General features: G+C 46.1%; 2 protein-coding genes across 2 annotated transcripts in view; one reads left to right on the top strand and one right to left on the bottom strand.

Annotated features, from left to right (window-relative positions):
- Positions 1-12,674, top strand: part of LOC127033353 (zinc finger protein RFP-like) — a 161,094-nt gene extending 148,420 nt beyond the window's left edge. Inside the window, exon 2 of the mRNA XM_050921388.1 lies at positions 12,433-12,674. Within this exon, the coding sequence (XP_050777345.1) occupies positions 12,433-12,579 (147 nt within the window). The 3' untranslated portion in view covers positions 12,580-12,674. The remainder of the gene's footprint in view (positions 1-12,432) is intronic.
- The window catches only part of LOC127033316 (E3 ubiquitin-protein ligase TRIM39-like), a 227,224-nt gene that overhangs the window by 88,505 nt on the left and 125,234 nt on the right, over positions 1-13,485 (bottom strand). The gene's annotated exons all lie outside the window — the stretch shown is intronic.

The raw sequence follows: 13,485 nt of genomic DNA, 5'->3' as shown, positions 1-13,485 counted from the left end.
GCTATTTGTACCGGCACTAGCTGGATTCAAGTTATCTCAGGTAGCTCAGCCATAGCCACGCTGGGCAGACATACACTAGTTTAGTGAGAATCTACTCTGTAGTGCTGGCACAATTCTCCATTCCCATCCCTTTTCACTGCAAGAGGAACAAAATTGCCTCTCCTTTCTCCCAGTGTCTTATCCTTGGGGTCATTAACAACTATGTAACAGAACCAGTCAAGCAGGATGAGGTCAGCTTGTCAGTTTCTCATGACAACTGGAAACTCTGGTTTGCTCACTTTTTAATTCATGGTTCCAAGGTCCCACAATGACTGAAAAAATGTCCCTCACCAATGGCACAGGGTTACAATGCCATTCAATTTTTTTTTTTTTTTTAGTGGGAGGAATAGGAATGGGGTCCCTGCTTGGGGCAAGGACTATAATTTGCCCCACCCCTCAAGAAATATCTGAACTGGCACCACTGCCCCTCATCCCCATAACTTCTCATCACCAGTCCTAATGTTTAAGATCTGGGCTGCATGAGTAAGAGAACTTTGGGCCAAATTCTGTACTCATTTACACTAAGGTAAATCTAGAATAACTTCACACCGGTGCTTATGTCGGTGTAATTTATGTCACTCAAGGGGGTGGAATAATCATATCCTTGAGTGACGTAAGTTATATCCCCATACATGGTAGTGTAGACATAGCCTCAGCCTACAGCAACAAGAGGAATTTTTCCATCATTGGCTATGTCTACACCTCCACTTATGTCGGCAAAATTTATGTCGCTCGGGGTGTGAATATTCCACCCCCGTGAGCAACATAAGTTACACCACACGTGCAGTAGTGGTGCATCTGTATCGGTATAGCAGTGCCACTGCAGCGCTGTATGTGCAGACATGGCCACTGTAGAAACACCACCTCCTTGAACACTCATCCATTGACTTAGCTGCATCTATGCTAGGATTTAGGTCAGCATAACTACGGTGCTCAGGTGTGAGTATTTTTCACTTCCCTAAGCACTATATCAATGATGACATAAATGTTTAGTAGACCGGGCCTCAGCCTCATAAAGGATTCAGGAGGCAGTTGAGACAGAACAACCTCAGGTAACTTTGACCATCAGTAACATCATGGATCAGGCACAGCGGTTACTACCTAGTGTCAGATGTGTCTCCTTATGCAAAACTTCAAAGTGTCACAATACTTATCCCTCTGCTGAGCATCTGTGCTGTATGGGAGTTTATTTAACTATGGTTCAAGCTTCACTCATTCAGACACTGCAGTCCTTGCTTCTCTTCCTCTCCTGACACCTTTCGCTACCAACCATGCCAAAGAAGGTGCTGATCCTCTCACTCTGCTGGCTGTGCTTCTGGCTGCTCCAACAGAAGGTAGCCCAATGCCATCACGCTTATAGATTAGGTGTCATCCTGCAGGTGAATTTATTCACCTTTTCACTTGAGCATAGTGGGTATAACAGTAATGTTACCTGTGGTGATGCTGATCTGAAAGACACATTTCCAGCTGCCCAGCATGAGATTTAATAGCAGTAGATTCACACAATAATTCTGAAGATCTAGGTTCCAATTCTCCCTTTGGGTGGATTTATCCCTAATGAATATTGTTCCAAATCACTGAAACACCTAACCTCCAGTAGAAATGGCAATCCTCAAGGGACAGTAAGAACTGGAAATAGAAAGGGATGGGGAAAATCAGGGCTCAGGACATTCATTCATGCAAAGACAGGGATAAAGTAAAGACATGCATAAAGTAGTCTGTAGTCCAGCCTCCAGGAATGCTCAAGGGGGATGATATCGCCTATGTTCTTTGTTTCTAGGTGTATACGTTTACATTTAGCCATGTTAAAACACATATTGTTTGCTTCAGCCCAGCTTACCAAGTGATCCAGATCATTCCGTCTTAGTGACCTGTCCTCTTCATTATTTACTACTGCCCCAAGTTTTGTGTTATCTGCAGAATAAGGCCAATGGCATGCAGTTGTATTGTTCTGATTCCATCAAGTGGAGGGCAAAGATGTATGCATGCACATATACATTATATCTATAATTTCTAGTTCTAAACAAATCCCTCCAGAGCCCATTTCTCTCCAAGCCTGTCTTGGTCAGATACAGAAAACAGATCAAGGAGGATTCTTTTCAGGTTCGCATTCCTTGCAAATGGATGGACACTGGTAGGATCACTTTGTGACCCTTCTTTGGAGCTGATGTCATTGTTTCTTCTAAAATGATAGGTTTCTAATTCAAAAATAAGACTCTTGTGCAGTGTAATTTGGTTTCACTAAGGTCTCCACTTGTGAAAATCTGGTTCAATGTTAAATTAGATTACACAGCAAACTGCATATGCTTTTACTGCTTCCTTCACTGTAATAGCTATGCACAATATACATCAATGAGAAGGACCCAAACTCTTTTCCGCTTCTGGTTTTAGCCATTGGCGATTGTCGTCCAGAAACAGATGTCTGGACTTTACGATAGCTCCATTATTGTGGAGAGGACATTTGTAGTTTTTCATGCAAAGGCAGAGGCCTGACATGCATAAAGTAGTCTCTAAACCAGCCTCAAGGAATGCTCCACAGTGCTCCAAGAGACCTGCTTCCCATAGCTTGAGCAGTTCAACTCTCAGGAACAAACAGGACAAGAAAAGCTTTTCAGATTTAATTTAGTGATAGCCTAATGTTCACTGTACTGCATGTGATCAGCCCGGAAATCTAACTGACTCCTTGTTATGGATTTGTATTATGTGGGTCTGATTCTGCATTCATTGAAGCCAATGGCAAGATTCCCATTGATTACATGCGAAGCAGGATATTAGGTGGTTAGGTATAACAAATGTCTCCGCTGTGCATGTCTCTTGCATGTTATCCCAGCTGTTTCCTATTGGGCCATGTCTACACATACAGTGCTGCAGAGGCGTAGCTGTACCAATACAGCTGCGCTGCTGCCTTGAGTCTGGTGAAGATGCTCTATGCTGACAGAAGAGAGCTCTCCCGTCAGCTTAAAATTCTACCCCCGTGAGTGGCATAAGCTGCAGTGATATAGCGCTATGCACACTAGTGCTTATGTCAGTGGAACATAGGTCACTCAGGGGGGTAGAATAGTCACACCTTTGAATGACATAAATTATACTGACATAAGTGGTAGTGTAGACATAGCCTTATTTATAGGTGCAACTGTAGCTGGGAAAATAAATCCCAGGGGTTTAACTCTTCTGCATTGTTGTTACAAAGAATTCCAGTGATACTGATTCTGAATAAATTAGTAGAAAGAGGCAATGAAGGTTGATTCCGTTTTTTCTCCACTCTCCATTTTCACTTCTTGCCCACAGATTCACTCTACTCCTGTGCTCCTATTCCCCCTGCCCCAGTTCAGTAGTCATGTATTATACTGTCTTCTTAATTCTGCTGAGACCACTAGGATCTTCCTATTCTGGACTACCACGTAGTAGGGTTATTTGCAATGTTCACATTGTCACTAGGCCTGGCACATAGGCACTCCTCACCTAACCCCTCCCCCACTCCTTTCAATTCATCTCTGTGCTGATGAGCCTGGCAAGACAGCTAAAGGGGCAGCTTGCTTCCCTCATGTCCTGGGGCTGCTGTGGGGGTTGTATTGCCTCCTGGCACTGGTTAAAGCAGGACTAAGGCTAAAGACAGGAAGCATGGCCCAGTGGTTAGGGTGTTAGCTTGGGACTTGGCAGACCCAGGTTGCCACAAACTTGCTGTGTGACTTTGGGCAAGTCACTGAGGCCCAGACCCACCCAAAGGTATTTAGGCTCCTAATGGCCAGTGAAATGGAAGTCTAAATGCCTTTGAGGGTCTGGGTCTCAGTTCCCCATCTGTAAAAAAACATAGCACTTTCCCACCTTGCAGGGGTGGTATTGTGAGGATAAATACATTACTGATTATTAGCCAGACTGTAAAATGCCTCTCCTGTAGCCTGCCCCAGCACTCTTCCTTGCAGGGGGATGGGTGGGGACTGTCTAGGACTGGAATGAGGGAGTGGCAATCCATGTGTGGGGAGGCCCCTTGTGTTGGGTTTATTTTCAGCTGATGTAAAGTGCCCACTTAGGGTATGTCTACATCTACAATTTTGCAGCGCTGGTTGTTACAGCTGTATTAGTACAGCTGTATAGGGCCAGCGCTGCAGAGTGGCCACACTTACAGCAACCAGCGCTGCAAGTGGTGTTAGATGTGGCCACACTGCAGCGCTGTTGGGCGGCTTCAAGGGGGGTTCGGGGAACGCGAGAGCAAACCGCAGGGAAGGAGACCTGCTTGCACGGGGGTTCGCGGAATGCGAGAGCAAACCGGGGAAGGAGACCTGCTTCCCCGCGGTTTGCTCTCGCGTTCCCCGAACCCCCCTGCAAACCGCAGGGAAGGAGACCTGCTTGCACGGGGGTTCGGGGAACGCGAGAGCAAACCGGGGAAGGAGACCTGCTTCCCCGCGGTTTGCTCTCGCGTTCCCCGAACCCCCCTGCAAACCGCAGGGAAGGAGATCTGCTTGCACGGGGGTTCGGGGAACGCGAGAGCAAACCGGGGAAGGAGACCTGCTTGATTACCAGAGGCTTCCTCAGGTATGCTGCGATACCTGCTTATTCCACGGAGGTCAAGAAAAGCGCTGGTAAGTGTCTACACTTGATTACCAGCGCTGGATCACCAGCGCTGGATCCTCTACACCCGAGACAAAACGGGAGTATGGCCAGCGCTGCAAACAGGGAGTTGCAGCGCTGGTGATGCCCTGCAGATGTGTACACCTCCTAAGTTGCAGCGCTGTAACCCCCTCACCAGCGCTGCAACTTTGTGATGTAGACAAGCCCATAGCGATAACCCACCACCTCATCTCCTAACGAGGGGGTAGGGCTGACCTAGGGGAGAAGGCCTTAAAGCCAGAGGCTAAGCAACCAAGAGGAGCTAGTGAACAGGGAACTGCAAACAGGGGATTTTGAGAAGGGGAGAAGGAAATCCCCCTGCTGAACGAACAAGGTGCAAGTACTAACTTTGGGGTGAGTAAGATTGTTTGGCTGTTTGAGTTTTCCTTTGTCACAGGTTACTGGGTCAGTCAGGATTGTGTGTCTGGGGATTGTTTAAGACTTTGTTCCTTGAATCATCCTTGATCATCTTTGATCAGCCTCAGTCAACCCTGTGATCACCCTCTCCCTATGTGATTAACGAGGGGGTAGGGCTGACCTAGGAGAGAAGGCCTTAAAAGCCAGAGGCTAAGCGACCCAGGGGAGCTAGTGAACAGGGGAGTCTGAGGGGGAGTTTCTGGAAGAGAAATGTAATATAATTGCTATAGGTAGGAAGAGCCACATTGCCAGTGCCAGCGCTGCTCCTGTCTCCTTCACCTGCACCTGTATCCAGACAGACAACCATGGATGCCTGTACCCAGATCCTGGTGTGGATTTGCACAGACTGTGGCCTGCTTTTCCCACTCACAGAAAGCCAGTGTGAGAGGTGCCTGCTGGTGAAATCTCTCAGGAAGTAGATGGGAGAGCTACAGGAGGAGGTGGCTAGGCTGAGGAGCATCTGAGCCCACAAGAAATTCCTCAAATGTATTCACATGGAGACATCCAAGGTTGAGGAAGCTATCCAGCTACAGAGGATTGCTGTCACACCACCAGGGGAGGAGGATATGGCTCTGATACAGGGATGATACTGGCTGCTGGTTACTCCTGGCAGCAGGCAGTTCTCCACCCCTACTCCCAACCCACACACCATGGAGATAGAAAACTGATATGCTGCCCTGGCAATGAGTGATGAGGAATCACCCCAAAGGTGGAGGAGGAGGAGGAGAAGCCATGCACCCCCAAGGCTGGGAGAATCGAAGCTACCGTTCACAGGAGGAAATGTAGGGTAGTGGAGGTTGGTGGGTCTTTTCTGAGGCGGATGAAGGCATCTATCTATTGCCCTGACATGGCATCCAGGAGGTATGTTTCCTGCCAGGGGCCCATATTCTAGATCTTAAGGAGGGATTGTCAAGGATCATATGACCTACTACTGACTACTACCCCATGCTACTCATCCATGTGGGCACTAATGATACTGCGAGGTATGACCCTCAGCAGATCAGAACTGACAACAGAGCTCTTGGAGTAAGGGTGAAAGAGTTGGGAGCATAGGTGGTGCTCTCTTAGATCCTTCCAGTCAAGGGTAGGGACCCAGGCAGAGACAGATGCACCTTGGAGGTGAATGCATGGCTGTGAAGATGGTGTTGCTAGGAGGGCTTTGACTTCCTTGACCATGAGATGCTGTTCCAGGAAGAAGGACTGCTAAACAGAGATGGGATTCACCTATCAAGGAAGGGGAAGAGCATATTTGGACACAGACTGGCTAAACTAGTGAGGGGGGGGGGGGGTTAAACTAGGTTCAAAGGGGGCAGGTGACCAAAGCCCACAGGTAAGCCAAACATATGGAGACCTGGGAGAAGGGTCGGTATTTGGGGAAAGCATGGGCTGTTATAGCAGGGATAAGGGAGAGACAAGACAGAACTAATGGGAGGGCAGAATCAAACCAGTATCTCAGATGTCTGTATACTAATGCAAGAAGTATGGATAATAAGCAGGAAGAACCTGAAGTGCTAGTAAATAAACCTTATTATGACATAGATGGCATCACAGAGACTTAGTGGGATAATACACATGACTGGAATATTGGTATAGAAGGGAACAGCTTGCTCAGGAAGGACAGGCAGGGATAAAAAGGGAGGAAGTGTTACTTTATATATTAAAAACGTACATACTTGAACTGAGGTTGAGATGGAAATAGGATACAGACATGTTGAAAGTATCTGGGTAAGGATAAAAGAGGTAAAAAACAAGGGTCATGTCATGGTAGGGGTCTACTACAGACCACCTAACCATGAAGAATAGGGGGATGAGACTTTTATTACACAACTAACAAAATCATCCAAAGTACAGGGTACTACAAAGTACTACTCAGACATCTGTTGGGAAAATAACACAGCAGGGCACAGATTATCCAACAAGTTCTTGGAATGTATTGGAGACAATTTTTTTTATTTCAGAAGGTGGAGAAAGCTACTAGGGGAGAGGCTGTTTTAGATTTGATTTTGACAAATAGGGAGGAACAGGTTGAAAATGTGAAAGTGGAAGGCAGCTTGGGTGGAAGTGATCATGAAATGATAGTTCATAATTCTAAGGAATGGTAGGAGGGAGACCAACAAAATAAAGACAATGGATTTCAAGAAGGCAGACTTTAGCAAACTCAGGGAGTTGGTAGGAGACATCCCATGGGAAATAAGTCTAAGAGGAAAAACAACTGAAGACAATGGGCAATTTTTCAAAGAGCCATTATTAAGGGCACAGGAGCAAACTAAACCACTCACTGCATAGGAAAGATAGGAAGTATGGCAAGAGACCACCCTAGCCTAGCCAGGAGATTTTCAGTGATCTAAAAAAAAAAAAAAAAAAAAAAATCAAAAAAGTCCTACAAAAAGTGGAAACTAGGTCAAATTACAAAAGATGAATATAAACAAATAACACAAGTGTGTTGGGACAAATTTAGAAAGGCTAAGGCACAAAATGAGATCAAACTAGCTAGAGACATCAAGGATAAGAAGAAAACATTGTGCAAGTACAGTAGAAGCAAGAGGAAGACTAAGGACATGGTAGGCCCATTACTCCTTGGGGGGGGAAACAATTACAGAAAATGTGGAAATGGCAGGGGGACTTAATGCTTTCTTTGTTTTGGTTTTCACCAAGAAAGTTGGTGGAGACTGGACGTCCAACATAGTGAATGCCAGTGAAAATGAGGTAGGATCAGAAGCAAAATAAGGAAAGAAAAAGTTAAAATTTACTTAGACAAATTAGATGTCTTCAAGTCACCAGGACCTGATAAAGTGCATCCTAGAATACTCAAGGAGCTAACTGAAGCGATATCTGAGCCATTAGCAATTATCTCTAAAAAATCATGGAAGATGGGAGAGATTCCAGAAGACTGGAGAAGGGGAAATATAGTGCCAATCTGTAAAAAGGGAAATAAGGACAACCCGGGGAATTACAGACCAGTCAGTTTAATTCCTGTACCAGGAAAGATAATGGAGCAAATAATTAAGCAATCAGTTTGCAAACATCTAGAAGATAGTAAGGTGATAAGTAACAGTCAGCATGGATTTGTCAAAAACAAATCATGTCAAACCAACCTGATAGCTTTCTTTGACAGAGTAACAAGCCTTATGAATGGGGGGGAAGTGGTCGACGTGGCATATCTTGACTTTAGTAAAGCTTTTGATACCATCTCGCATGACCTTCTAATAAAGAAACTAGGGAAATGCAACCTAGATGGAGCTACTATAAGGTGGGTGAAAACTGGTTAGAAAACCATTCCCAGAGAGTAGTTATCAGTGGTTCTCAGTCATGCTGGAAGGGCATAATGAATGGGGTCCCGCAGGAACCAGTTCTGGATTCAGTTCTGTTCAATATCTTCATCAATGATTTAGATAATGGCATAGAGAGTATACTTACAAAAGTTTGCGGATGATACCAAGCTGGGAGGGGTTGCAAGTGCTTTGGAGGGTAGGATTAAAATTCAATATGATCTGGAGAAATGGCCTGAAGTAAATAGGATGAAATTCAATACAAAGTACTCCACTTAGGAAGGAACAATCAGTTGCATACATACAAAATGGGAAATGACTGCCCAGGAAGGAGTACTGTGGAAAGGGATCTGAGGGTCATCGTGGATCACAAGCTAAACGTGAGTCAACTGTATAACACCATTCCAAAAAAAGCAAACATCATTCTGGGCTGTATTAGCAGGAGTGTCGTAAGCAGACAAAAGAAGTAATTCTTCCACTCTACTACACGCTGATTAGGCCTCAACTGGAGTATTGTGTTCAGTTCTGGGTGCCATATTTCAGGCAGGATGTGGACAAATAGGAGACAGTCCAGAGAAGAGCAACAAAAATGATTAAAGGTCTGGAAAACATGACCTATGAGGAAGATTGTAAAAAACTGGATTTGTTTAGTCTGGAAAAAAGAAGCCTGAGAGGGGATATGATAACCGTTTTCAAGTACATAAAAGGTTGTTAGAAGGAGGAAGGACAAGAATGGCCCAAGAAGCAATGGGCTTACATTGCAGCAAGGGCCGTTTAGGTTGGATGTTAGGAAAAACTTCCTAACTGCCAGGGTGGTTAAGCACTGGAATAAATTGCCTAGGGAGGTTGTGAAATCTCCATCACTAGAGATTTTTAAGAACAGGTTAGACCCAGTGGTTGGCAACATGCGGATCACACATGACCGGTCAGGGTAACCCACTGGAGGGGCCGTCGCACAGTTTGTTTACATTTACACAGCCGCCCGCAGCTCCCAGTGGCTGCAGTTCAAAAACGTTTAAACAAAATGATTTTTTCATTAGAAAATGACTTTTAGAAAAAAACATTAAGAATGAATTTTCCTATTACTGGAATGTTTCTGATTTTTCAACGAAATGATGCTAAATGAGAATATATATTTCAAATTGATTCAAAATAGGAATTCTAATCAAATCGAATCAAAACATTTTATTGACCCCTCCCCTAGTGTTGCTAAAAGAAGAATAACAATGGTTGGGGAAAAAAGAATTTTGTTTCAAAAATATTTGATTAACAATGAAAACATCTATTAAATTTTTAAAACAAAAGTGAATTATTGTTGTAAATGTGTTTTAAATTAATTTTTATACTACCTTCAGTCCTATAGATTTCCTCAGGAAATCTTCCCTCCAATGACTGTTCACACAATAGATGATCTGTCAACCAATAAATAAATATGTCATGAAATCCCTATTCAGCAGTACCCTTGAGCTCATGATCGCTTTAGGCACATGACAACAGGATGCAATTTTCTGTTTTGATTGTGGAAATAATTTTTCCTTTTTCCCCTTGAAAGGATCAGAAACAAAAGGATTCAGCCCCACAGTCTGAGGTGGAAAACTTAAACGTTAACAGGCAGAAGGGCAGAACAGCCGGGAGTGGCACAGTAAATCTCGCCCAGTATTCTCAATACAGGAAGTTATTTGTTACAAATCTCCCTGGGACGTCACTGACAACAAGATCGGGCCCAGTGTTCTTGAATGAAACACCCGCAAAAGAAACAAATGACTAATGCAACCTGCCGCACAAATCTCGAGTTACTCTGCTAGGACGATAATCTGAAAAGCCCTGGAACGTCAATCCCTGGGAATGTCCTTGTAATGCGGTGTTTCCATAAGGAGTAAAAGCAATGACACAGGATTATCTAATCTTTGTGTTATTTACGATCTGGCGGAGCAATAAGCGGTATACATGAGGGATATAAGGAGACATTTTGAAGCAAAATTAACCTACCTGATTGGTCCTTCTGAGCAGTTTTACAATCTCCAGGGTGTGATCAAACTCCACACGTTTTGATGCGATGATTTACACTGTGACTATTTCAGTTTATCACATTGCAGGGCTAATTCCCGGGCTACCACATAGCTCAGCTCTCAGCTCTTCCTCGCTCTTTGGAAAAGAAACATCTGCATTGCAATCCCCTTGCAGCACTAGCCGAGATGGAAAGCGAAAGTAAAGGCACACCCGCGGTCATGTGACCAGATTGGCGTTTTCTCTTAAAGAAACAGCCACAGCCCTGCTGTGCTGGAGGGGGGCCCTGCCAGGCCTGCAGACTCCAGCACTCAGGAGGCCCAAGACACCCAGCCCCATGGCCGTTCTCTACAATCCTCTGCCGAAGTTGTCTAGGGAAGGCTGCTTTATTTCTTCTGCTGTGGCAGGACCCTGTCCCACAGCCCTCAGGAGAACTAAGCTCTGCAGCCCCCCTTGCACCGCACAAGCCAGCAGCAGACACAGCCTCGTGGGTCCCAGGTGCCAGGAGCAGCTGTGCTGTCTCTGCCTTTGTTCGTTAGTTTGTTTGGCCATTCAATTTACTACACCACAGAAAAGCAGGAAGCACACTCTCTTCAATAGCATTCCGGCTTCAGATCACTTGGGACACCTGAATGCTTGAGTCTGCTGGGACAGACTCTTCCAGCTCAGCAGGGCTGTAGCTCTTCCTTTAGGAGAAGGCTGTAATCTCCCTACACAACCGGTGAAATGACTCCAATTTATCCAGTTACAGCGTTATTTTTGCTTTCCATCTTGGCAAAAGTTGCAAGAAGGAAGCACATTGATACGTTGGGAACACAAAAGTTTTCTTTTAAACAGTGCAAGGAGAAGCAATGAGAAAACTCTGCAGCTATTTCATAGACAGAATTAGCTGTGCAACTTGCTAAACTGAAATAATTGACATTTTAAGTGACTATCTCACCGAAAGGAGTGAAGTCTGAGCAGTTTCTTACACTACACAGGCCCAGGAGGGGACAAGAAGGGGCAGGGTCAGAGCTGCTTCTAGCCACGCTGTCTGGTGCAATGCAGGATCCAGGCTGCCCCCTGCCCAAGCTCAGCTTCTGGGACAGTGGCCATGTGAGCCAGAGCCACCCCCATTCTCTCCAGCATGCTCAGAGGGGCTCCTGTGCCCAGAAGCTGAGCCTGGGCAGGGAGCAGGTTGCTGCTGCTGCCCCTCCCAAGCCAGGCTGCAGCTTTCTGGCCTGGGGAGGAGAAGGGGGGGCAAAGGATGTTTACTTCTTGCAGAGACCCAGAGATACAGCTCAGACTGACTCCTACCTGCCTGGGGCCCCGTGCCCAGGGAGAGTCCCAGAAGACAATCGCCACTCCAATTGCCTGGACATTTGGCACCAAACAACAAATGACCGTGGATGGTCCCCATTCTCCTTAGGAAGAAAGCTGGGTGTGACCAGCTGGAGGACAAAGGACTGGAGTGGGGCCAGGTGGGGCTGCCGGAGGCAGGAGAGAAGCTTCTAAACTGGGATTACAGAGGGGTCAGAGGGCTTTGGGACAGACCCAGGTGGACCATGCTTTACCTTTCTGTTGTCTGTGTTAACTTAAGCACTGTCTGAGCTGTGTTCCAGACATCTAATAAACCCTTCTGCTTTAACAGCATAAGAGTAAGGAATTGGGGTGCATGGCTCCCTTTGGGGGTACAAGTCTCCCCCAGGTATCCAACCCAGGTGGACTCGCCAAAAGCAGCTCACTGTGTGAGGTAGGGGTGCCGAAGGCGCTTAGGTTTGGACCCAGGAGGTGGAGAAGCCAAGTGAAAGACTGTGACCCTAAGGGGGCTGCCACACTAAAGGAGTCCTCCCAGCGACTATTCCAGAGCTGTTCAAAAGCACCAGACTGTGACAGGCAAACAGCCACGTTCCGGGAGATGATGGTGCAGAGATGGGACTGCGACAGACCCAGCAGCTTTGCCTGCACTTACCTTGGAGCTGGGTCAATTTTTCAGTGGGTTGGAGAACGGGGACCTGCTCCCACAGCCTCACTCTGCTCAGTGATGAAGTTATCGCTGGGCACAAACCAATGCACCCAAACCAGCCGCTAGAGTCATGGTGTGTGTTTGCAGGAGCAAATCCTGAGCTGCCTGCAGCATCTGCGGGAGGAGAGAGAAGAGCCCCTGGGACTGAAATCCAAGGGGGGCAGGGAGAGTGAGAGGCTCCTGGTAGGTGCCCCTGCCCAGCCCAGCAGGTTTGTACAGGGGCATCAGCAATAGCAGCAGGGGGTCTCTGCACTGGTTGGAGTGTGGGTCATTCAGAAGGTTAAAGGATTTCCAGGGTCGACGCAGGCCGACAGTTCAGGGTCATTTTAAACAGTGTGAGGCAGACTCTGCTCTGAGGTACCTGGTGTAAATCAGGAGTGACAACACTGATGTCAGTGAGGTTAGGGTCAATGATCCCTATAATTATTTCCATCCATGTGCGGAATGAATATTGTTATGTGCACCATATTGAGGTAATGTACGGATGTGTGTAGAAACAAAAAACCTAGATATAATATATATTTTTTAAAAGTTACCATAGGGATAATTAGTCCAGCCAGGACAGGTTGGGCATTTTAGAACTCACTACTCAAAGAATTAAATTTAAGCGTAAGATAAATAAAAATTATGAAATGCATAAGTCTGGTCAAAAAAAATAAAATAACACACTTTGAAAGAAGTATCAAGAAGTAACAACAATAATATAAGTTTGTGTTGGGAGGTGAATGTGAAAGACTGTGTGTGTGTGTGTGTGTGTGTGTGTGTGTGTGTGTGTGTGTGTGTGTGTAAAAGAATGCACATTGCCCCTTTAAATACACTGACTCCACTTAAATACTCTTAAAAGCTCCCCTTTTAAGTAGATCACATGTTCAGACACAACAGCAGCTACCAGCAAGCTCTGTCTGTTCTGAGCCCTGTCTTGTGATCCCCCACCACTCTGGGGAGCTGGGGTACGGGGGGGACGGGTGGACACCCTGACATCAGTACTGGCCTCTCTCCCTCTGCAAAGAAAGCAGGAGGCTCCCAAGAGCAGTTCCAAGGCAGAGGGCAGGAGCAGCAGGGACAGGGACAGGAGCGGCGCCAGCTTTTTTGTGCCCCAGGCGGCGCCAAGGATGGAAGACAGAGAAGCTGCCGCCAAAA

Source organism: Gopherus flavomarginatus, chromosome 12 (assembly GCF_025201925.1).
Source record: "Gopherus flavomarginatus isolate rGopFla2 chromosome 12, rGopFla2.mat.asm, whole genome shotgun sequence".
NCBI classification, from domain to species: Eukaryota; Metazoa; Chordata; order Testudines; family Testudinidae; genus Gopherus; species Gopherus flavomarginatus.
This window is presented reverse-complemented; position numbering and strand designations above follow the sequence as displayed.